Source organism: Dermochelys coriacea, chromosome 3 (genome assembly GCF_009764565.3).
Source record: "Dermochelys coriacea isolate rDerCor1 chromosome 3, rDerCor1.pri.v4, whole genome shotgun sequence".
Taxonomy (NCBI): Eukaryota; Metazoa; Chordata; order Testudines; family Dermochelyidae; genus Dermochelys; species Dermochelys coriacea.
Window position 1 is genome coordinate 118,812,110 of NC_050070.1, and position 26,739 is coordinate 118,838,848.

The window sequence follows — 26,739 nt, forward strand, 5'->3', positions numbered from 1 at the left end:
CACACTGCTCAATTTCTCTTTCATACACTTTATCCAGTAATTTGCCTGCGACATTTGTTCTGTTGGGTGGACTGTATCCTGGTCTTAATGACTGAACCATGTTAATGAAGTGTGGGTTCTCAATCATATGGAAAGGAGAGTTTGTTGCATAAACAAACCGGGCAGTTTTTTCATCAGTTACCTCTTTTTGTAATTTGCTAGTTCTTATCACAAATGTATCTATGGTTGTTTCTGAATAATAGAGGTTTTTTTTTTTCTTTTTGCAACAGGTGATATACTGTGGCTATGTGACATACATGATGTGACTGAAACACTATCATTGGCAGGTTTCAGAGTGGTAGTCGTGTTAGTGTCTATCAGAAAAAAAAAAGTAATTGTGGCACTTTAGAGACTAACAAATTTATTATGCCCAAATAAATTCGTTAGTCTCTAAGGTTATCATTGGCAGATAATTCTAGAAACTATAGAAAATGATAGTGATCTTGAAGATGGATAGTCTTCAGAATCCTGTGTGTTGAGGATGGATTCTCCTAAACAAAATAAGTCAATGCAGTCATTTTAATTATTATTACCATACTGCTCATTTAGTATTACTCATTGCATTCACTGACACTCTGTACTACTTTAAAGGTGAAATTGTAAAAGGAAGATCTGCCTATTTCAGCTATTTATTTTTTATCAAAACTGCATCTAAAATGATAGTACCATAGAGTAACAACTATATTTTTTGCTCAAACATGAGAATTCAAGAATAGTCTAGAAGGAAGACAGGCAGTCCTTAAGAAAGAAGTATGAAATAAAAAAGTTTACCAACCTGAAGATCCTGCTAGTTCAGACATGTTCCTTTCATCATCTTCAGTGCAGCTTCCTCCTGTGCAGGAACACTTCTCATGATGTTTTTTCATTCAGGCAACCCAGGCCTTGCATTTCTTTGTTGCACTGTTTATGTTTTGCACATATGCCTGTCTTACCCACAGGTAGAGGAACTTCATTAAAATATTCCCAAACTGGGTCTCTCTTACGGCCTGCTACCATTATAGGTTTTCCTTTCTAGTGAGAGAATGGTATGGTAGATCTCAAATAAATGAAGGCTACACTCAGAAAGACCTCAAGACTTCTGGCATATGCCACTCAAACAGTTGCACTATTGTTTCTACTGCCTGTACCTCCCTGCTCATATTTATCTCCAGACTTGTCCAGATCTATTCCACCCCCAACAATCTTCTATTCATCGAACTTTTTTGAAACTTTGCACTTTTAGAGGGAGGTAAGGGATTGACTCTATGTACACAAATTTGCAGAGGGACAATAGGGTAGAGGTCTGTTATTTCTCACTTCTATATGTTATTTATTTATTTATAAACATGTTTGCGGTTAATAAGTATGTTATCTCTGGAGACACAAATCCACAGTTTGAGAACTTCAAAACTAAGCTTCTCTGATGGTATCTTCTAAACTGAGCACTGAGTCCCTTTGGGTAGCTAAAAAGATTAACCTAAATCTATACAGAAGCCACTGGAACCCCATAAGATTGGGTCCTTAATCTGTGAACTGTTGGAACGCATGTACAAAACTTTTCTTAAACATTACTTGAATATATTGTCTCATACTATAGAATTATAATTTATAATCCCTGTTCCATTATGAGATACATTATAGCTCAAAGATATCTTAATTACAACTATTTTTAGATCGGTTTTTCCTCAAAAAAGCATTTTATAAAAAAAACCTGATTTTAAATTTAAAAAAATCCGATTTTTTTTTTAAATCATTGATATTTTTATCCACCCTGGTTATGGGTATGTATTCAAGAGAGAGAAGTTGTAAAATGTATTGTTTCTAAGGAAAAGACTGATTCTCAGAGGTTATCAGAATAGAAGACATCCACAAGACTTGGAAGTAAAGATAACTAATAATTTTTTTCTATTAAGATAAGTATTTTTCCTTCTAATAATACTATAGTTCAGTAGACTATAATTTGTTGGCAGCCAAATATTTGACATCAATGCATTTTAACCTTTTAGCCAAGAACAACTAAACTTTGACCAATGAAGTACCACACTGGAGACTTGCCAAGAGTCTTAGGACTGAACCTACATCCAAGCAGGGCAGTTAGAGCAACATAACAGAGAATTGTGCTGTCTGAGTAGAACAGTTAGAGCAGCATTCCCAGTTGTGTGTTGATGGCATAATATCTCAGCTTGGCATAAATATAACTAAGATCACACATGCTGCCAACAACCATTTAGGAAGGCTGCTATGTAAGTTAAGACACTTCTGTAGTAAAGATTAAAGTGGCGCTGGTTACATTATCCCTCTTTTATTTGAATAATACTGGGCTGCTGACTCTTGTGAAATACTCCTAGTTGAATGGAATATAAAGCTTAGTTTTCAAGTCGTTTATAAAGAATAGAACAGAACATATTAAACAACAAACAATTGCTACCTTAATTAATCTTGGTAAAATTGTATCATGGGGCTGTGTGCGTCCCTTGTGCTGAACTACACAGAGAGGAAAATAATTTTCTTGCTCCAGAAGACTTGCAATCTGTTAGACAGTACATTGGGGACATAATACACCAGTTGTCTAAATTATAGTCTATTATCAAAACAAAGTGTGTTTTAAAGTGCAGACTTAAACTTTATATAAGTATTTAAGGAAAAATAGTTCAAAATCCTTTTTTCCTTATCTGGAAAGAATTGAGTTCAGGATTTGTGGGGGTTTTTTGTGTGGAACAGCTGGTGTTAATAACGGCTAGAACAGCATAACAAATGCAGCTGCAGATGCATTTGTTGACAACGCACCCAACTATCGCAAGAGAGATACAACTTTGAATTTGGCTGTTGGCATGAGAGAAGCACTTTTCAGGGCACCTTTTCATTTCTCTGATGTTACATAATCTAAAACAGAAAATATGAACTGTATCAAACTTTGGGTACAATTGTATGAATTTATGGCTTTAGTGAATTGAGTGGGGGGTTGGAAGGAGCCAAGGGAGAGACACCAGTAGGGTGGGATGGGCAGGAGTTGAGTGAGAACAGAAGGGGACAGGGAGAGGCATGAGGGAGACATGGACACAAGGGTCTAACCACTAGAGAACTCTCTTCCCTTTAGAACCTTGAGTTGAATCCAAGATTCTTGAGTCTCTAAATTCCTTTGCTGTCCAGTAAATAGCTATGAAACCTACCAGCAGTGTGTCTCTATTCTTTTCTAGTGGTAGGGCCACATAGACACTCTTCCTGTTATTACTCCGATTTTTTCTCCAGTAGCTCAAGGAGGAGAGGACTTTTCTTGGGTCTAAAGATTCCAGTCTTTCTGATGACCTCTGTGGGGGGAATCGGTATGATTCCACATGATGGAATTTTTGTTTTTGAATTTTAAAGTTATTAAAGAAACGTAGAAAGTTACATCCAAAAGAAATAAGAAATGATCGTGCAACTGAAGACCACAATGCATATGTACAAAGGGAGCAAATTAAGTTTGCACAGGCAACTTTGATGCAGCCATTTCTTGGCTTTTGAGTGCTAGACTTTGCAACCTTAACATTCTTTAAATTATTTTTTTCATATAAAACATTGAGGCAGGCTGACTAACTGTAAATAGATGTGTAAATTGAAAGAAGAGCTGATATATTGTAGATTGATTCTAGGTCACAGTTTAAGCCAGTTGTAAAGCATTCTGGTTTGGCATTCTATTTCTGGCTTGGCTCCGGATCTGCTAGTACAAGTATAAAAAAATCACAATGTCTGACTAGCTTACATCTGGTAGCACAGAGAGTATGGGAAAAAGAAGAAAAGAAAATGAATGTAGAGACAGTTAACTATGAATAGCTTGAGGCTTTCACAGCAAGTAAATGGCTTTGGAGTGTGGATGTCCAACTTGTTCAGGGGAGAGGGATGAATTATATTTTTAATTATGGTCCGTCAGTCATGACTACAAAATTAGGATTACATACTGACCTCAATCCACAGCAAACCTCTGATGAGCCCTGTTTTGTTGGATCACTACCAACAATGTTCTAATTATTAAAGTTACTATTGAATATAGTATCACTCAGTGAAGCATGATTCACTGTATATGTAGTTACCTGATTAAATTGTGTAACTGCATGCTCAAATGAGGCATACAATTGCATGCCTAAATTATTTGAAATTTAACTCTGATATTTTTTTAAGGGGCTTTAACTGGATGCTTTACTCGATGGCACGTCCTGCTGGGTGGCACGTCCTTCTGGCTGCTCTGGGGATTAGCTCTTTCAGCCTGATGCTCCCTTCTTGTGGTTCCTCTCTTGCTCCTCAGGAGCTGTTTTGCCTCAGCTTCATGGTTTAGCCCTCCAGCCAAGTCACAGTAGTCCTCTCCTTACAGTGTACTATCAGCGTCTTCCTCACCGTCCCAGGTGGTCCTTAAATTGTCTGTCCTGGCTGGGCCACTCCCTCCATGGGTAGAATGCATGGTCCCAGACAGCCTCCAAGTTCTCTGCCCAGATTGTACCAATCATTGAGTGAGTGGCACAAAGTGAACCCAGGCCTGCCCTCTACTCAGGGTTCCGATCCAGGGCTCTGTATTCAGCAGCGAGGATCTGGACAGCCACAAACCTTCCTGCCACTCCCCTGGACTAGTTTCTACCTTGCCTATCCCAGGTTCGTATTATCCATTCTTCTAGCCAAAGCCCTCTTTTTGGTTCCAAATTCCTTCCTCTTCTTCCTCCCAGAGAAAGTGACTTTCTGCTACCAGCTCCCTCGCTTTATAGATGAGCTGTCTGCTCCTGCACAGGTGAGCCTCCCTTGATTAGGTCTTTCCTCTCAGCCTAAATGTCTCCCTCCTCATCCCTTTGCAGCCTAGTAGGCCAATTAACCTATCTGGCCTATGTTATCCCCTTCAGGGTGAGTGTGGAATGCACACAGGCATAAATGTTCAACATTAACTTCCCATTGAGATTGGTGAAATCTTTCCTTTCTTCTTACAAAGCTCTTGCCTTTTTTTCCCCAGTTGTACTCGCTAAATGAATACAAACCACCTATTTCTAAGGCTAAAATGACACAGATCACTAAGGCAGCAATCAAGGCTATAAAGGTAAGGAATTGACTGTTTTTTATTTCCCTTCAGTTACTGCTATTTTTACTTCTTAAATAACCTGATAAAATGCAGAATTTGCTAATAACTTTTTTTCGTTCTGTATGTCTTCTCCAAGTTATGGGCAGGTATGATAAGTAATGGGATTTTACAGGTTTAGCTGTCAGTTTTGGCTTAAAATTTTTTGTTACTGGTGGTGATATGTGAGAAAGAAAGACCTTAGCTTGACTCTTAGGGCAGGTCTACACTACGGGGCTAAGTTGACCTAAGTTATGCAACTCCAGCTATGAGAATAACTTAGCTGGAGTTGACATACCTCAGTTCGACTTACTGCGGTGTCTACACTGTGCTGGGTCGACTTACCTTATGCTTGTCGGTCCGGAGGAGTACCGGAGTTGACGGGAGAATGATCGGTGATGAATTTAGTGGGTCTTCACTGGAGCCGCTAAATTGATCCCTGGTGGATTGATTGCTGCAGTGTCGATCCGCGGTAAGGGGAGACAAGCCCTTAGAGCCTAACATGAGTGTGCAGGTCTAGAAGTTAAAGATTTTTTTTCTACTTTTTAATTGCAAATTTGCTCTGGGATGTGTGAAATACAATAAAGATCAAAACCCACAAAGCCACCTTTATATTTTCAGAATAGAAGCATAGGTGCTGCACCACCTGGCTTGAAGTAGTTTCCATTATATACAAAGTTTACAGTTTGGTTCAATGGATCTCAGCACCTCCACTACATAAATTGTTCCAGCACCCCTGAATAGAAGTGCACTTTAAGGTTGTGTAATAGTCACAATTATACCCTCTTTTTTATGGCTATAGAATTCTAAAATACTTTGTGGTGTGGACACCGCACAGTGTATACACCACAGTAAGTCGAACTAAGGTATGTCAACTCCAGCTAAGTTATTCTCATAGCTGGAGTTGCATAACTTAGGTCGACTTAGCCCTGTAGTGTAGACCTGCCCTAAGAGTCAAGCTAAGGTCTTTCTTTCTCACATATTCAGTATTCAGCATTTGTGGGGTTTTATTTTTCATGTTAATTGAATACAAATTATAGAACTGTTAGTATATGAGTAAGATTTTACATCCCTAAATGAAAAAAAAATTAGATAACAGCGTTGAAAAATGGAGGAAAAGACGCAGGTTATGCAGTTAAGAATGGAAAATGGGAGGAAAAAAAAATGGAGAGTATAAAACCAAGGAAGACATTAAGCCTTGGCACCTAAATTTTTACTCTGGAGTATTCCGAGGTGTTTTGGTGTCAGGGAAAGTACTGGCACCTGAACTAGGGAGTTAGGCAATAAGAGGGAGGTAGTGGCATGACAGCAGGGGAATGGAACGAACAGGTGGAGATTGAGGAAGAAGTAAGAGCGCTATGTAAAGTATGGTTTGCAGTGTACCAGAAATGCTGCAAAATTTGATCAAACAGCAGTTTGTGTGATGCACCACATAATAGCTGCTGAACTAAGTAATAACAATACTTGATAGGTTAGATAGCATCTTTTTTTGGACCAACTTCTATTGGTCAGAGAGACAAGCTTTCCAGCTTACACAGAGCTCTTCTTCAGGTCTTGGAAATGTGACTTTTCGCTGAGTGCGTTTCCTACACCTGAAGAAGAGCACATAATTAATGCCAAATGATATAATAAAAAGTAATGTTATAATTAAAAAACAACACAACAATAGCAACCCACTGTCGGTGTTTGTGTTATACCACATGGAAATCCATATTTTGTAATGGACTTAGAACTCTTTTATAACTCTAAGTATGATCAGAGGGGGAATCTCTGTCACACACTGAGCATTACAGAGTTCTTGGTTGCTCCGGGCTGCAGAGCTGCCTGTGTACAAAAGTCAGGAGGCAGCCATAAATTAGAGAAACTGCCGCCTTTCCCCCCCCCCCCCCCCCCCGCCCCGAGCAGTGCATTCTGGATTGCAACCCCTGGAGGTGTAACACAGAAATTCACCATATGTTTCTGAGTTTGCAATGTGATTTGGATAGAAATGTTCACTGGTATAGGATGTTCTAACAAGTGCAATGAACTACGGCAACTTTTTCTGAATAATTTATTTTGAAGAAAATGGACACTTGATAAGATCCTCGTTTACTCATTTTCTCTCTTAGATTGGGAAATGCAAATTTTAAAGTGTTTATAAAATATAGATCAATGGCATGATATTAGTGCATGAATTATATGCAATAGGTCTAACTTTTCCTTTAGGTCCTTACAACAAAATAACAGTAGCTTTTCAGGAATTTTGCCTTTCTCCTACTTCTGTAGCAATAAACATTTACAGTAGAAATTAAGTCAAGTTGACAGAACTGTATATTCAAATAATATTGGAGGTCAGATATGTATAAGCATTTTTTTCTGATTCCCTACTCTAAAAATATCTCCTTATTTTTTAGTTCTACAAACATGTTGTACAGAGTGTTGAGAAATTCATTCAAAAGGTATGTAACTTGAGCATATTGTATTAACATACAGATATAAGCCAGGACTTAATATTCTACTATTTGAAATATAAATGAGAAGAGATTTTTTTGTGATGTGTGTGTATATAAACAGATAAATATTTTGTGTGCATTATAAAATTCAGTGGAATATCAGTCATGCAAAAATTCTGGATAAATAAGATAGTCCTCTTGACTGGAAAATAAGTTGGTGGTATATGTAAGATGAAATTGTTGCCTGAATGAGTACAGAGATAAGATTATTAAAGTATTACTCTTCTTTTCTAGATCAGTTATCTTCAGAATTTGGATTAATTTTGTTTGTGTGTTTATGTAGAGTTAAAGGGATGCTGTCAACTTGAAAATTAGTCAGTTTAAACAAAGAAGAGTTTCATGTATTACAGCTTCCCATGATTTCCTGCTAATATTTTCCATAGATTATAAAGTTTAGAAGGGGACAGCTGTCATCATCTAGTTTGGCTTGTATAACACAGGCCATAGAACTTCACTCAATGATTCCTGCATTGAACTCAGTAATTTGTGTTTGAACTGGAGCTTTTAGAAAGACATACAATCTTGATTTAAAGGTTCCAAGTGCTGGAGAATTTACTACATCATTTGGTAAACTTTTCCAATGGTTAATTACCCTAGTGTTAAAAATTTTCATCTTAGTCCCAGGTTGAATTTTTCTGTATTCAGGTTTCTGTCGTTGGATCTTGTTATGCCTTTGTCTAAATCATGAGAACTTTGTAGTATAAGATATCTTCTGCCTGATAGATATGCATTGTGATCAAATTACCTCTTAACCTTCTCTAATAAGTATATTAAGCTCCTAAAGTCTTTCATTATAAGGCATGTTTTCCAGAGCACAAGTCATTCTTGTGGACTATACTAAATTTAACAATGGTACTTTAGTGTAGTATTAGAGCAGGGATAGGCAACCTGTGGCACGCTTGCCAAAGGCGTGGGCACGCGAGCTGATTTTCAGTGGCACTCTCACTGCCCAGGTCCTGACCACCGTTCCGGTGGGCTCTGCATTTTAATTTAATTTTAAATGATGCTTCTTAAACATTTTAAAAACCCTATTTACTTTACATACAACAATAGTTTAGTTATATATTAAAGACTTATAGAAAGAGACCTTCTAAAAACGTTAAAATGTATTACTGGCACATGAAACCTTAAATTAAAGTGAATAAATGAAGACTCGGCACATCGCTTCTGAAAGGTTGCCGATCCCTGTATTAGAGCGTCATGTGTGGAGTTAGTGTGGTATAGCTATTGGGCTTTAAATTCAAAGTCCACCTCATAGTGCATTCACGTCCTCATGTAGACAGTCCCTTAGATGTATAAGACCTTACATTGGCTGTGTTAAAATGTTTATTTTTTCATTATGTTCAGTTTACAAAGCAATCCATTTCTCTCCTTGTATCAGTGAACTGTCCTTGTCATTCCTTACAACCCTACCTTATATTTCATTTGCAGACTTTATCAGTGCTGATTTAATATTTTCTTCCAGGTCATTAATAGGTTATTGAATAACATTGCACTGAGAACCACCACTGCCAGTGTTCCAGTTGAAATAACTCCCTTGATGATTCCCCATTAACAATTGCATTTTGAGCTCCATCTCTGTTTTTATTTAATTTCATATGTGCCATATTGATTTTGCATAGTACTAAATTTTAAATCAGAATATTGTGCACTACTAAGTCATACATCTTATAGAAGTTTAAAGTATATCACATCAGCAATTACCAGATGTGTAATCTTATCAACAAATTATGTTAAATTCATTTGAGGAGACTTATTTTGATTAAAGTCGTCAGCCCTTCCATTATTTTGCCTGAAATCCATGTCAGGCTAATTGTCCTATATTTACCCAGGAGATTCAGTTTACCTTTATTTAAACACTGGCACAACTTTGGCTTTCTTCCAGTTCTCTGACTCTTCTCCACTTTTCCAAGATTTAATAAAAATGTATTCAAATGTTCCAAAAGGTGCTCAGCCAACTCTTTTAAAATTCTTGGATGCAAGTTACCCAGACCTGAAAACTTTAAAAAAAAAAAAAAAAAGTGTTTTTTTTTTTTTAAATTGATGCTTTTTAGCATCCTCCTTAGTTACTGTTTAAAAAGAGACTCTTTTGTAATTGTATGACATGAATTAGTAGTAGTAGTAGTAATTTATTTGTGGCAGTAGCCACTATATGCCAGGTACTTTCCAGCTATAAGGGTGGTCTCTACTCCAGGGAACTCAGAGTCTAAGGAACGTAATAGATACACTGTCCAGCTTTATTTCAAATACATAAATATTTATTGAACACTTCTGCCTCTATTGCATCATTATTAAAAATGTTACAGTCTTCATCTAGTAAGGGTCATATACCATTTCTAGGATTCCTTTTGTTCCTGATATATTTAAAAATTCCTTCTTATTGTCCTTAACCCTATTAGTCATAGGTATTTTTTGGATACCTTAGTTTCCTTTACTAATTGCATGCATTTCTTAATTTCTAATTCACTGTTAAAAATGAGTTAAATTTATTTTAGGGGTTTGCAGCAATAATTCCATTCAGTTAAAATGTTTACTTCCTTTTTCATTTATAAAAGAGGTGGAGTTGGTTTTAAACATGGTGATTGTTCAGTGTGGCTGTTAATATACAGATTAGAAACAGGACCAGAAGGCGAGAAGCAACAGAGACTGGGACCAAGTGTGGGCAATAAGAGTTAAGGCTTATTCTACTCAAATCCTGAACAACTGATATACAGCCTCAGACTGGTAAACATAATGCACCAATGTGCACATACGTCAATTTCAAATCTGTAATTCTTATAAAGTAATTAATTTAAAAAAAACTGATGAAAGTTTTCATAAACATTACAGAAAAACCTCTCATAGCCATAGTTAACAGTGTGACACTAAATGTCACTTGATTATATACAGTATTATAAAACCACAAACAGAATTATGCATGGTATAATTTATGAAAGCGATACTAACCTTGTATCAAATGCAGAAACATGTACTTATCGGTAAATGTAGTTGGAAGTTAAGGATACCTGATGTTTGTTCAGGATAAGGATGGAAATATGTGGGATCTAGGTAGTGGAAGAGAGGTAATTGAGGTGAGAAGCGGGAATTAATGGATGTAGTGTACATTGGATGTTTGGATGACTTTTACCTTATTTCCTTGCTTTTTATGATTTGCATTGTTGACAGATACACCTATTTGTTCACCTGAATTTATTCACCTAAATGCTAAGCTAATGATATTTTAATGGGAATATTTTGAAATACGTATGGTACTTCTTCGAATGATAGCACATGTGCATTCTATTTCGGTTGTGCGCACACACCCAGTGAACTGTTGCTGGAGAATTTTACCTCAGCGGTACCCATCAAGGCACCGCATGTGTTCTCTGCTGCCTCATGCTGCTGTTCGATGGTGTGTAGGGCAGAGCCTCCCCTTGGACCCTTTCTCTGTTTCTTCTTACCGCCCACAATGGCTGTTGGAACATTCTTCCTTGTTTCTGCAAGTTATTCCTTGAATAGATGCAGATGTGAATTCCACTTAGGTGTGTGTACACCCAGCACACTAGAGCTGGAAATTTTGCCAAGCAGTAACGTAGAGAGGCGGCACTCCCCCCTCGTGGCTATGGCTCCTCTGCTGGCTATGTGAGGCAGCGCCACTCAAATCCCTCTCAGTTCCATCTTTTTGACCATGGCTGGAGTCAGAGATCTGTGTGGTTGTCACCTCACAAATAGACTTAGTCTAGTTCTTTTTGTATGTAGTTAGTAGTTAATGTTAGTGTTAGTTGTAGGGCTGTCAAGCTATTAAAAAAATTAATCGCGCAATTAATCGCACAGTTAAACAATACCAGAATACCATTTATTTAAATATTTTTGAATGTTTTCTACTTTTTCAAATATATTGATTTCAGTTATAACAGAGTACAAAGTGTACAGAGCTCACTTTATATTTATTTTTGATTACAAATATTTGCACTGTAAAAAAACAGTGAAATAGTATTTTTCAGTTCACTTAATACATACTGTAGTGCAATTCTTTATTATGAAAGTTGAACATACAAATGTAGAATTATGTACCAATAAAACCTGCATTCAAAAATAAAACGATGTAAAACTTTAGAGCCTATAAGTGCACTTAGTCTTACTTCTTGTTCAGACGGTTGCTCAGGCAAACAAGTTTGTTTACATTTGCAGGAGCTGATGCTGCCTGCTTCTTGTTTACAGTGTCACCTGAAAGCGAGAACAGGCATTTGCATGCCATTATTGTAGCTGGGGTTGCAAGATATTTACGTGCGAGATGCGCTAAAGATTCATATGTTCTTTCATGCTTCAACCACCATTCCATAGGACATGTGTCCATGCTGATGACTGATTCTGCTTGATAACAATCCAAAGTAGTGTGGACAGATGCATTTTCATTTTTGTCATCTGAGTCAGATGCCACCAACAGAAGTTGATTTTCTTTTTTAGTGGTTCGGGTTCTGTAGTTTCTGCGTCAGAGTGTTGCTCTTTTAAGACTTCTGAAAGCATTCTCCACGCTCTGTCCCTCTCAGATTTTGGAGGGCACTTCAGATTCTTAAACTTTGGGTCTAGTGTTGCGACTATCTTTAGAAATCTGATATTGGAACCTTCTTTGTGTTTCGTCATATCTGCAGTGAAAGTGTTCTTAAATCAAACAATATATGTGAGGTTGTCATTTGAGACTACCATAACACAAAATATATGGCAGAATGCAGTAAAACCATGGAGCAGGAGACATACAATTCTCCTCCAAGGAGTTCAGTCACAAATTTAATTAACGCAATTTTTTTAATGAACATTATCAGCATGGAAGCATGTCCTCTGGAATGCTGGTCGAAGCATGAAGCGGCATACGAATGTTGAGCATATTTGGCACATAAATACCTTGCAACGCCAGCTACAAAAGTGTCATGAAAATGTCTGTTCTCACTTTCAGGTGACATTGTAAATAAGCAGGCAGCATTATCTCCCATAAATGTAAACAAACTTGTTTCTCTTACTGATTGGCTGCACAAGAAGTAGGACAGAATGGAGTAGTAGGCTCTAAAGTTTTACATGTTGTTTTTGAGTGCAGTTATGTAAAAATAACAAAATCTACATTTGTATGTTGTACTTTTAGATAAAGAGATTACACAACAGTGCTAATAAGTGAATTGAAAAATACTATTTCTTTTGTTATATATACAGTACAAATATTTGGAATCAAAAGTAATATAAGTGAGCACTGTACACTTTGTATTCTGTGTTGTAATTGAAATCAATAAATTTGGTAATGTAGAAAAACATCAAAAATATTTAATACATTTCAATTGGTATTCTGTTTAACAGTGCGATTAAAACGGCGATTCATGTGATTAATTTTTTTTGAATTAATCACATGGGTTAATTGTGATTAATCGACAGCCCTAGTTAGTTGTAGTGGTCTGTTCCCCCAATGGTGCCCACACTGGGGTTTAAACATTGTCTTCTGTGCAGAGAAGCAATCCCTATACACTGTACCTGCTTTGTCGTAACAAGAGCCACCACAAAAAGCATTGTTCGATCTTCAGATTGCTCAAGAAAAGAACACTGGTGGTTCAGGACCTTCGCCTTAAGCAGCACCTGCTTGAACAGGCCATGTGGCCTGGTCTGCTACTGAGGCCCTCATCATGTCGAAGATCACACTTGGGTTCTCTCAGGAGTCATATCACTCCTCCCCTTCTCTTTAGCTGGTTCTATTGATGTATGAGAAGGAAGAACCAGAACCAGTTCTGACAGGAGCTTCCTCATCATCCCCAGACCACCACCAATAGAAGGAGTTGTTGCAGGGGGTTGCTGTTGATTTATAAATCTTGCTAGAGGAGGTCCAGGACCCTTAGCTTCGACTCCTGGCATTTTACAACCACAGGGACTGGTCAGGGTGGCCCTCCCAATCACTTACGCCATATTAGAACCAGTCAGAGCAGTTTGTGTCCCTAAACCAAAAAGAGCCAACAGATGCTATTTTGTGCTGGCCAAGGGTGTGGACCTCTTGTTTTCCCATCCTGCCCCTAATTAGTTAGTGGTACAAGAGGCTATGGAGAGAGCTTGGTCACACTACCAAAAATTTACTGCAGCAGTTAAAGAATCAAGGAGAATGGACCTCCTGGATAGGAAGGTTTTCTCCTCTGCAGACCTCAAATTTCATATTGCTAATTACCAGGCCTTTATTTTAACCATTTTAACATCTGTGCTAGGCTTTTGACATTTAAAGATAAGCTACCTATGGAAGACTCAGTCCAGTTCCAGTCCTCTCTGGATGAGGGGAGTTTGATAGCAAAGGTGGCTCTCCAGGCTGCGATAGATACCGCAGATACAGCATCCAAACCTTTAGCCACAGGACTGGACATGCGAGCAGCTTGTGGCTTCAATCATTGGGCTTCCCTAGAGAGGTCCTCAATACTATCCAAGACCTCCCCTTCGATGAATCCAACCTTTTTAATGAAAAGACAGACAAGTCTCTCTATTCTCTAAAGGACTCAAGATCCACCCTGCATCCCTGGGAATTTACACTCCAGTCCCGTTCCCATTCATGCTTCTTTTCTTAAGACTGAACATGCCAAGTTTTTTTTAAAACTGTTCTTCATAGATCGGGTTTTCTAAACCTTTAATTGTTTTTGTTGCTCTTCTCTGGATATACCCACATATTTCCTGAAGTGTAATGCTAAATTTGGACACAGCACTCCAGCTGATACCTCACTTGTATAGAGTAGAGCAGGACAGTTACCTCTTGACTTGTCTACACTTAAAACGCTGCAGCGGCACTGCTTCAGTGAAGACGCTACCTATGCTGAGGGGAGTGCTTTTTCTGTCAGCATAGGTAATCCTCCCCAGGAGGCAGTAGCTAGGTCAGTAGGAGAATTCTCCTGTTGACTTATCGCTTTCTGTACCAGGAGTTAGATCAGTTTAATTGCATTATTCGGGGTGTGGATTTTTCAGGTCCCCAAGCAACATAGTTATACCAATCTAATTTTCTAGTGTAGACGAGCCCTTGTATACAACACTCCTGTAAATACATCCCCAGAATGATATCATCCTTTTTTGCCACTATATCACATTATTGAACCATTCAATTTGTGATCCTCTATAATCCGCCAGATCCTTTTTAGCAGTGCTGCCACTTAGCTAGTTATCCCTCATGTTGTAGTTATGTGTTTAATTTTTACTTCCTAAGTGTAGTCCTTTGCTTGTCTTTACTAAATTTCATCTTGTTGATTTCAGTCCAATTCTCTTAGTTTATGAAGGTCATTGTGAATTCTAATCCTGTCCTCCGAAGTGCTTGCAACCCCTCCCAGCTTGCTGTCATCCGCAGGCTTTATAATCTTACTCTCCACTCCATTATCCAAGTCATTAATGAAAATATTGAATACTGTTGGACCCAGGACTGACCCCAGCGGGATTCCCCTACATATATCCTCCCAATTTGATAGCAAACCATTGATAACTACTATTTCAGTCCAGTCTTTAACCAGTTGTACACCCATCTTACAGTAATTTCATCTAGATCATGTTTATGAGAATGTTATGTGGGACTATGTCAAAAGCCTTACTAAAACCAAGATATATCACTTCTGCTTCCTCCCCTATCCACTAGGCTAGAAACCCTGTCCGAGAAGGAAATTAGGTTGGTTTGGCATGATTTGTTCTTGACCAATACATGTTGATTATTCATTGTAATCCTGTTATCCTCTAGGTGTTTACAAATTAACTGTTTTTAATGATTTGTTCCAGTATCTTTTCAGGTGTTGAAGTTAGGCTGATTGGTTTATAATTCCCTGGGTCCTCTCTGTTCCCCTTTCAAAAGATAGGTACTGTGAGTGTCCCTTTTCCAATTTTCTGGGACCTCACCAACGCTTCTTGAGTTCTCAAAGATAATTGCTCACCGTTCTGAAATGACTTCAACTAGTCCCATAAGTACCCTCGGATGAATTTCACTCACTTAAATACATCTAATTTACCAATATATTCTTTAACCTGTTCTTCCGATGTTTTGGCTTGTGGTCCTTCCCCCTTGTTAATTAATTTTGTTGAGTATCTGGTTACTATTAATGTTTTTTAGTGAAGATTGAAGAAAAATAGGCATTAAACATCTCAGCCTTCTTGATGTCATCAATTTAGTGCTCTTTCCCCACTAACTATACCAACGCTTTCCTTCTTCATCATACTCCTAACATACTTATAGAACCTGTTCTTATTGCCTTTTATGTCCCTTGCTAAGTGTAACTCATTTCGTGTCTTAGCCTTTCTGATTTTGTCCCTACATGCTTGTGCATGCTGTTCTTTTGTACTCCTTAGCAATTCGTCCATGTTTCTATTTTTCGTAGGATTCCATTTTGTTTTTCAGATCACTAAGAGCTCATGATGAAGTCATGTTGACTTATTACTCTTTCTATCTTTCTGTCGCATTGGGATAATTTGCAGTATTGCCTTTAATATTGTCTCCTTGAGAAACTGCCAGCTCTCCTGAACTCCTTTATCCCTTAGATAATTAGTACAAGTGAGAAACCAGGTAAGAGATAATGCTGAAAGACTTAGCGCTGAGACTGGGCAGCATATTAGACACACATTAGTGCCATAAATATGTTTATGGACTGCATGAGCCAAGAAGGTAACCATACCTATCCATACAGTTTCTGGGCAAACACTCCTGAAATATTGCTTATGGGCATCATGTTGCTGACAGATTAGAGGGATTCCAGAGAAGAACCACAAAAGTGATAGCAGGCTGCAGGAGTTGAGATTTAAGGAAAGATTAGAAAATTTAAATATATAGAACTGGTTTAAGCAATGACTGAAGAACAAAACAAAGATCTTGGTATTCAAGATAAGTATTCAAGGCTGTAAACACCAAGGAGAGGAAGGAATTAATTACATGATGTTATATACTGGGTTATAAATGGGAGAAGACGAATGGAAAAATTAAGGTGAATATCCAGAAAAATGTCTTGGTGATGAGTACTATTAGGTTGTGGAGCACTTTTCCTGGGGAAATAGTGGGATCAGCAATAACTTGGGACTTTTAAAACTGGACTGTCCAAATTGCTAGGAAATGTAGAGATACAGACTAGAAGATGCTTTCTGTCTCTTATTTCTGTGACTCTAATGATAGGAAAGTTGCACTACTGTGTTTAAGATTCTAATTGCAACCAATACAAAATATAATTGAGAATATTTTATGAACTATCTTAGGTTTCATTTATTTTTTAGGCTTGATCTGTGCATATAGTTGCACAAGTTTAAAGTTGTTTATTTAAACTGATTTAGCTAAACAAGCATAAATGCCTGTGAGACTCTCTTAAATCAAGTTAGAATCTGTTTTAGGTTGGATCAGTAAATGTACAGTTGCAAGATGTACTGATATAAGAGTGGCTGCACAAAGGTTTGCACCAGTTTAACTAAATCTGTCTTTAAACTGATTTTAGTTACAGTGGTTCAGCTTTGTGCATTCACAAGACCTTGGGAGTAATTTCTCCTGTGTAAAGTTTCCTTTGTAACTAGGATTGTATTTTATGCATTAGTGATCTTATAGGTACTAGACCATTTGTATATAATATAAATTTCAAATTTTCCCAAAGTTTTAAAATGGATACAATTGGTGTCATCTCAAGTAAATAAGCGTATTAGGGACAGAAATAGTTAATAATCTGCTATTTCGGATGAAGATTTGTCTTATTGCTTACGGGGACTTAAAATGAGCCAATGTTTTGAGTGAGTGATTGTTAAGAAAGAAAAAAAAATATAGAGAAACTTACTAACACTAAGCCCCCAACTCCCTTTGTTGACATTCTTTCTGCCTGATCATTAGCGCAGTGCTTGTTATCTGACCAAGGTACAGGAGCATTACAAGTCCAGTTTTTTGGAATGATGTGAAATTTGATATTCAGCATGCTGCATATAAGTATTATGAGCTGAAAATTTGAACGAGGCTATAATAATTGAGATGGCTTCACATTTATCATGTATGTATACAGTGCAGACTTATTAGATATAAAATGCCTTTTTAAAAAATAGTATATATATTTAAAGTCTAATAGTTATGAGATTGATATCCATAGAACTTTGACTAATTAAAAATTATTGTGCACCTCACAAGCATTTACTTGTACTGGTAAGTCAATTTATAAAATATAAGGAGTGGAAAAATCTAGTCATTTGAGATTTTGTTGATATTTTCTGTCCTTGGGCTCTTAACTATGTGATTTTGTTCTTTTTCAATTATACATTATTTTTAAACTATCTTCTTTGTGTAGTGCAAACCAGAATACAAGGTGCCTGGTCTCTATGTCATTGACTCTATTGTGCGACAGTCCCGGCATCAGTTTGGGCAAGAGAAGGATGTGTTTGCTCCTAGATTCAGCAATAATATCATCAGCACTTTCCAGAATTTATACCGTTGTCCTGGTGATGACAAGGTATGTCCTATTTCTTCTAAAACTAACACAATTATTAGAATTTCATCTTTTTAAAAAAAATTAAAAAGCTTTGACGACATTAGTGTTTTATTTTAGCAGACCTAATTGTAACCCTTATAACTCTTCTTAAGGAAATTTTTAAAAAAATCTGAAAGTATATCTGGTCTGAGGGAGAACGGTCTCCAGTAGATCCAGGGGCACCTCTACCTAAGGTGCTTGTGAAGAGAAACGGTTGAAATGAGGTATCTATATGAGAAGAGAGAGCAAGATCTATGTAGAAGTGTACTGCAAAGGAATGTCCCCTCGCCTATTGTGAGGACAGTAGATGGGAAGTTTCTACAAAGTGCATCGGAGGAGGTGATTGGATATGTATTCTCAGGATGAGCCAACACATTTTGGTTCAGAATTGTAAGAGAGAGCAGCAGCAATGCAGAACACTTTGCAAATTTATCGTATCCAGTATGAAAAAATTGTATTGGTAAAATTAGTGTAGTCTTGAATTGTGAATTATATGAAATACCTTGGAAAGAAAGTACAACTTTTATTTGTGGCGGAATCCTTATGTTGATTTTATGTTTGGCAGAGCTGACGGGGAGATGGTAAAGTTGTTTTAAACTACCTTTCCACTCCTTTGATTGTGAGGATAGCCAGGGACTGAACAGTTCTAACTTTCACTATATGGAACAGTTCTTTTGGGGCCTTTCCAGTGAGCCAAGGTCACTGCCAGAACGTCCCTATGCCAGTGGGAGGTAGGGAAGACTAACAGGAGGCACAGCCAGCTCTACACCAGCCAAGGAATCTTCCACTCTCATGTAGATGTTGATTAAAAATACACTTTTTGTGTATGCTCAATAGAATGTTGACAAATCAAAAGCAGTTTTCCCGGGAACACACAAAAGCATTCAAGGAACGCTATTTCTGTACCATATTAAACTTTCTATCTCCTGAAATTTCTGTGCTAGAGTTGTTCAATAGAAGGCTGTGAGAACATGGTTTTATAACATGGAAAATTAATCTTTTCTCCTCTTTCCTTGCTCCCAACTCCAAGTCACTTTGTTTTTTAAAAATTGCTAAATGTAGTTTTGTTCAAACTTTCAAAAATAAATCACCTTGGGCAGAGTTAAAACACAGAAAATTTCAGTGTGATAATTGAAGGTTTTGGAGAGCTAAGAGCAACTCAAAACAGGTTAGGATGGAAGCACCTTTTGTAAGCTTAAATTGATTTAAAATGAGCTAGTTAAATTGACATCACAATTCTCTTTATGAAATTGCTGAGACTATGGTTTCACAGTTTCTTGCAGAGTGTTAAAGAAAACTGACATCTAAGTCCAAAGTTCATCTATATTACTGCAATACTATATAATTATTATTATTTGGTGTCAAAGCTCTTCCAGATTAATACTTTAAAATACACTACTTCATCAACAAAATTACATTTTAAAAATAGTCTCTAGCAAGACTTACACACAGTTTTGGGCTCCTTCTGCTGTTTCAGCAGCAGTAGGTAACTGTAAGTATTCTGAGTTGTGCACATTTCAGTGGACAAAAATGATGCTCGTGCTCAGAGGTAGATACATTTGAGCCATGTTTAATATGTGCTTGTATTAAAATGCTAGGAGGGGAGGCAAGATTTCTTCTTTTTAAGTGTCAATAACTCTTAAATTATTCCCTTAAGATAATTTTCTAGTGTTATCCCCCAAGAATAAAAATACAGAATTTGGAGAAGCCAAACTAATACTTTTCTAGTATCCTTCTAAATATACAAGACTTTCTACCTTCGTAAATTGACAGTATCAAACAAGATAGTTGTCATATAGTTTTCTAGCTTTAATCCTTTTGTTGTCCTATTTTTTCTTTAGAGTAAAATTGTTAGAGTGCTAAACTTGTGGCAGAAGAATAATGTATTCAAGAGTGAAATTATTCAGCCTCTCCTGGATATGGCAGCAGGAATTCCTCCTCCAGTTGTGACTCCAGTCTTGCCCAGTACAACAGCTGCTATGAGCAACAATACACCAGGTAAACGAAAATGGAATACAAGTCTCTCAGTGAATTAGAAAGCTTGCTTCAACATTTGGAACAGAATTTTCTGTTCGGCTATCAACATTTGCCAACTTGACATGCTTGAAATCGGACCAAAATTGTCACTAACCTTCAGGAAAGTATTAAAACTAAATTGAATGGTTTGAAGGACGAAAGTTGATCTACTAATGTCTAACCAGCATGTAGGTCAGGGAAGTACCATAAATAGAAAGTGGCCATGCCAGTTACATTTACTTCCCAAATACACATGCTTTCTTTAATTGTAATATGCAGTTTATCCAAGGGTGCATTGGTTTAAATCAGAGCAATTTAAATTACTGATTTTAGTCGTGTTTTAAATTATCAATTTAAATCTTGTTTTGCATTTGTACTTTTTAAGTTATTTTCCTAGAGTAGATTCTCATTAAAATGTTGAATTGCAATATAGACCAGGGATCGGCAACCTTTGGCACGTGGCACTCCAGGGACAGTTTGTTTACCTGCATATCCGCAGGTTCAGCCGATTGCAGCTCCCAGTGGCTGCGGTTCACTGTCCCAGGCCAATGGAGGCCGTGCAAAGCGGCGCGGGCCGAGGGATGTTTCTGTTCATAGATTGGAAGAGGAAAGCAAGCTTTCCTGTTTTTTCAACTTCCATTCTGTTTCTTAACTTTGAACAAACTAGTCATTGAACTGAACTAGTTGAATAAACTGAAATGAAGAAAATATTCTCTCTTCACCTGCAAAAGAGGCTTCTGCTGTCAAAATTTGGTTTAGCACTTCTTCAAACTCTAATTGCAGGTACTTAGCCAGTGACTTCCACTTTAGTATTTGACTTTCTTAAAAACTTTGGCAACAAACATGTACTGCTTAGTATTAATTTTGTAATATGATTTAAATTATTGTAATAGATTATTGTAAATTTAGGTTTTATCACGTCATTTCAAATTTAATTTTAAATAAGTTTATTGAAAAAATCTATTAAAATTTAAGAAATCCAATTTAAATTAAAAAAAATACATTTTTTTTCCAACAAACTTCTGTTTTTTTTATCCAGTGTTTCATCCAATAAAAAAGGATGCTTACAAATGCAAATGATGAGTCAGTGAAAAATCGTGGGGGGGGGACATCTTATAAAATATTCGTGTCATAAGAATCTCTTATTGAGGATCATTGTCTTGCATTTACTTCAAGCAAAATTTGTATTTCTCTTTGCTGTATATATGATCATACTTAACTGATAAGCAATGTCAGGACAAGGCCTTAGATTGTTGTCGGGGAGTTTGATTTCTTCTGTTTGTGTAGACTTAATCAGATTAATATACATGAAATAATTTAAACATGCACTATTTATGTAGAAAATCCAAAATATAAACTTGTTTATACACATGAAACGGTTGTATTTTTCATTTGTGTGTGTGTGTGTGTATGTATATAGTTTATCATGTGAACTAGGTAAGCACTTTGCTTGAGCTTCATGTCTCTTGTGTGCATTTTTTTTATATTTGTACTCTTTTTTTACTGTATTAAACTGCTGGTATCATCACTTTTTTACCATACTAACACTTTTGGAAATTTGATGTGGATTATTTTTTAAAACATTATTGCAGTAGTTTGGATTTGGCATTGTTCAGCACTTGCCTTCACTTCTGAGTTACAGGAAGGAGGGGATGTTGCTCTGACATCTGGAGCAGAATTCATCAGACCTACAGCATGGAACTAATCAGCAAAATCCCAGCCTGGGAGCTCTACCTTTTGTGTCAGAAATGTTCATCTCCAAAGGAATTTGGATGGGAGAAAGACAAAACAGAGGAGATTATCACCCCTGAATCTGACAGCTGTGGGTGGAAATTATAAGTAAAGTAGGCAGACCCAGCCTGGAGATGAGCTGGGAGAGTGCAGCAAGGTTGCAGGTTACTGGACATCTTTATTATAGTTACCTGTGGAGCAAGTTTATCTCTTCCCTGAAGTTTTATCTGGCAGCAGGCCAGAAGCTAACATCTCTCCAAAGCTACAGTTGTTCACCTGTTTCCTCTTCTAGCATTTGCTCTACAGTAATTCCTCACTTAAAGTTGTCTCGTTTAACATTGTTACGTTGCTGATCAATTAGAGAACATGCTTGTTTAAAGTTGTGGAATGCTCCCTAATAATGTTGTTTGGCAGCCACCTGCTTTTTTCCACTGCTTGCAGAAAGAGCAGCTGGTGCGGGGGCTTGGAACCAGGGTGGACCGGCAGCCCCACTATCAGCTCCCTTAAGTTTCCTGTGCAGCAGCTGCCCAGCAAGCTATCAATTGATGGGCAGTTCAGCTGTCCCTCCCCCCACTGCCGTGTGCTGCTCCTGCCCTCTGCCTTGGAGCTGATCCCGGGAGCCTCCTGCTTGCTGTGTGTGGGGAGAGGGAGAAGGGTGTTAATGTCAGAGTGTCCCCCTCCCCTCGCTCCTGCTCCTTTACGCCATCTCCATAGAGCTGTGGGGGCGGGGGAACATGACAGAGCTCAGGATGGAGGGAGCTTGCTGGCAGCAGCTGCTGTCTCAACTTGCTGATTAACTTAAAAAGGCAGTGTACTTAGAGTGGAGTCAGGGTACTTAAAGGGGCAATGCACGTCTCTTTCACACACATGATGTGTGACTCTGTCTCTCTCTCTGCCATGCTGTCTCTCCTCCCTCCATTCCTGCTACCTTGTAGAGTGTGAGACTGCATTAACAACAATCTGTTAACCCTTGAGGGCTCAGCGGAGTGCTAGTTCATCATTTAGCATTAAGGCATTCCCTGGGAAATATCCCACCCTCTTCCATCCTCTGACTTCACCATCTCAACCAAGCTTCACAATCATCATTGCTGTGTACAGTATTAAATTGTTAGTTTAAAACTTCTACTGTGTGTGTGCGTGTGTGTGTGTGTGTGCGTGTGCGTGTGTGTGTGTAGTCTTTTGTCTGGCGAAAAAAATTTCCCTAGAACTTAATCCCCCCATTTACATTAATTCTTATGGGGAAATTGGATTCGCTTAACATCGTTTCGCTTAAAGTAGCATTTTTTTCAGGACCATAACTACAACATTAAGCGAGGAGTTACTGTATTTTTATGAATATTTTAAATATTTTTAAACTTATCTACAATGAAGACTACTGAGTCTTTTGGGTAGCTGAATACTTGCCCAAGTGTGAAACCTACCTCTTTTGTGATGTCACAGATCACTATCTTATGATATTGGTTTGGCCAATAGTGACATGTGATTTCTACTTTTCTGGTTAACTCTTTTATTTTATTGCTGCTTTATCCCCTCAACCCACCCTTACCACATTTGTCTATTTTTGTTCACTTGCTATGTCTTGTCTGAAATGTTGATTGTGAGCTCTCTTTCTTAGGTTGGGATTTTCTCTTTTGTTATGTGTCTGCTCAGCACCTAGAAAAATGGGGCTTTTAATCTTTGATAATACAAATAAGAGCATTTCTATAGAAAAAACATTTAAAACTACCGTTCTATAATTTATACTACGTCTTTAAAATGACTTAGCCCAAGGCAATTTGTAACTTCAAAATTGACTGTGTTCCTCATCTTACCTGATTACATCCATTTTGTAATGCTGCTAAGCTTAAAATAATATTAAGGATTGTTCATTGGTTCAATAGTATTTTGGGGCATGATAGTGGTTGAGCATTTTCATCTGTATTTTCAAACATGGCCATCTCAATAGTTACCAGAAGTCATTACCATCTGATGATTAAAAATGAATTTGAAACCAGTTCAGATCTCCCTCATTTCCCCTTAAAACTCAAGAGAAGTGATCCGTAATAGGGGAGACTCCCTCCAAATTTCAGCTCACAATGAACACTACTACATTTTGCATTCAGAAGCAGACAGGCCAAGAGTAGAATTTGTCATGAGACTCACTTACAAGTAGTTCCACCAATTGAGGCACATTGGTAGGGAAATTTGCATTACTACTGCCGTGCTGTGCTGTTCTGTGTATAAAGGAATTGATGGTTTCTGTGGATGTCAATGTGGCACTTATCCAGACCATTACATTTAGTAGAAAAACATTTTTTTTTTAAATTACAAACCCATCTTTCATTTCAGACATTTAAAAATTGCTATGTAGGTGTGTAACCTTTGTGCCTTCTTACAGTTCAAAAAGTGTTTTTATGCAATTAGTCCATAATGTAAAATAAACTGCCATATTCAGTGTGACTCTGAATTTCAGTTTTAATTTTTACTGCTGTACTTTATGTGTATGGAAAATGGTATGTTAACAACGTTGCTTTCCCTCTTTCAGGAACTCCTGTGACACCTGTTACTCCAGCCAATGTGGTACAAAGTTTACCTGATCCTTGGGTGTCTCAAATTGCTAATACAGACACACTTGCTGCTGTTGCACAAATCTTACAGAGTCCCCAAGGCCAACAGGTAAACACTTTTTGTAGGTAATTAGACTTTTGTACTGTATGTAGTCTATAGTGTTTGTGTATGACAGATACACATGAAAGTATTTATCAGTGGTGTTAATTTATTTTTAAAAATTTGTCCTCAGTGTAACCAGTTCAGAGAGATTGTTCTCCAGAGATAAGTTTGAAACAACATTTAACAATTCTTTTTATCCTTTTGAAATTCTCTTGGTTCACTGAATGTATCCAAGAAGGTGACATCAAAACCAGAAAAAGATTCATTGCAGCCTATACAATGCATGGTATTTACAATGTTACAGAGGGAGCCTTCTAAGATATCTTCAGTGAATCAGGAAGTAACAAAATATTTTCAATGTGAAGGGTGCTTTAAATGATAGTTAAAACTTATTTCTATGCTGAATACATCCTGTATGTTAAAACGCGTCTCTGGGTGTAGTGGGGGATATCAACATAGAAGTCTGTGATTAACTCAATTCTGATTTTTCTTTTGAAGTTCACCTTTAAATATTCCACTTATTTTCATTCTATTCAGGATATTCAGGAAGTTATCAGTATCCTTAATATGACTCTTGGCTTACATTTTCAAAAGTGACTGAATTTGGGTACCTCAGTGTATGAATGCCCAGCTTGATACATCTTAGATACCTGATGCTGAGAAAATGCTGAGCATCTGTTCTCTGAAAATCAGGCCATGTCAACATTCCATAAGTTGGACACTGAAAATCAGTAGCCCTTTTGAAAATGTAGACCCTCATCTTCAAGTAATAATGGCATATACTGCTATTCTGGCAGTCCCTACTATCCCAATTTGAGTGGGCTGCAGTGGTGGCCCTGGATGTAGGAGATGTTCAATGGCTGCTGTGTTGGAGCACTGAAAATATGCCACCCAAATTAGTGAGTAGGGACTACCACAGTATCAAGCACCAGTCCTGATGCTGCCATCTCAAGAGCTAAAAGTACAACAGTTTTGCTGTGTTCTGATAAGCAGTGCCATCTGTAACTGGCCAAAAGCCTGAGGCAGGAAGATTTTTAGTCTGGTCATGACTCAGGGAAATTGACAATGGGAACTTGAGTGAGAGGGTACCAGAGTGAGGTGGAGAGCCTGTCAGGAGAGGTGGGGTAAAAAGGTAACATGGAATAGAGGATGGTAGGATTTGGTAGGGGTGGTGTCTTAGAGAAGGAGAGATGTAAAATGAGAATGGGGAGATGTGGGGTAGGAATTGTATGAGAGCGTGAAGATTGCTGGCCAGAGGATATTTTTAAAAAAGAAGAAGAAGAAGAAACAACAAAGGAGAAAAGCTAAAGACTGTGTGGACCGGAAGGGAGTTACAGAGTCTTTAAAAGATGGCAGAAGGTACAGAAATAGCTTGTGGATCAAAAGATAAGAGAAGGGAAAGATGGGACGCAGTAGGAGTATGGCAATATATATTGAAGATAACATTAATATATAAAGGAAGAGAAAATGAGGTCTTTGGTAGTTAGATGATTCCCTCCTTCACATTTTAGGACTATATTTTGTGGGTAAGAGAGAAGAATCTGTGACTCAGTTTGTGGTGGTACATATGGGTAAGATGAGAGTGTAGAGATAAGTAAAAGGAGAGAGAGATGGGACCCAGCAGGAGTATAGAGAAGGGCAGGATGGTGACCAATCATCCAAGATTTTCCCATTCTAGGGCTTTCTCCTCAGCTTCTTCAGTTTGATTCCTGCCTCACTCAGAACAACATACAAGAAGGTGACTTCTAATGGTGGCTAGACATGACCATAATCTCTTAAGAACACACATGCAGAAAAGAGAATTCCTCAGGAGTAAGATCTTTGACAAAAACCTTTTGAAAGAAGTCTAAGATAGTTGGAATTCCAGTTCATCCAGCTGGGAAAAAAAAAAAACTAACTGTCCTGCATTATGTAGAAAAAAATTCCTGCATCAGAATTAAGGTGAGAGAAATTGAAAAGGGGTACTCTGGCCTCCTGAGGGCAGCATGGGCTGGACCACCTAAACAGAGATGCCCAACCCCATCAACAGTGCAGAACAAGGTCCAGAGACTTAGGGTAGTGGGGTCTTCTCTCATGAAAGTATTGAAGCACCTACTCCTCCTAGTCCGAGGTTACCTTGGGGAGAGCCTCTTTCCATATGGGTGAGCTTCTTTCCCCTTTGCACTAGCAAGGTTGGTAGGTACTATCTGAGGGGAGCTTCTTCACTTGGTAGATTTGTAGTTCTATGCCCTGAAGGCACTTTTCAGGTAGTAATAATTTTATTTCAGAAGACTCTTCACATTTTCCTGTAGTCGTCCATATTTATAATTCCATA

The 26,739-nt window shown here is 37.7% G+C and overlaps 1 protein-coding gene across 1 annotated transcript in view; it reads left to right on the top strand.

Annotated features, from left to right (window-relative positions):
* Window positions 1-26,739, top strand: part of SCAF8 (SR-related CTD associated factor 8) — an 84,559-nt gene that overhangs the window by 20,005 nt on the left and 37,815 nt on the right. Inside the window, 5 exon segments of the mRNA XM_038393724.2 lie at window positions 4,991-5,074; window positions 7,486-7,530; window positions 17,850-18,011; window positions 19,871-20,027; window positions 24,301-24,431. Of these exon segments, the coding sequence (XP_038249652.2) occupies window positions 4,991-5,074; window positions 7,486-7,530; window positions 17,850-18,011; window positions 19,871-20,027; window positions 24,301-24,431 (579 nt within the window).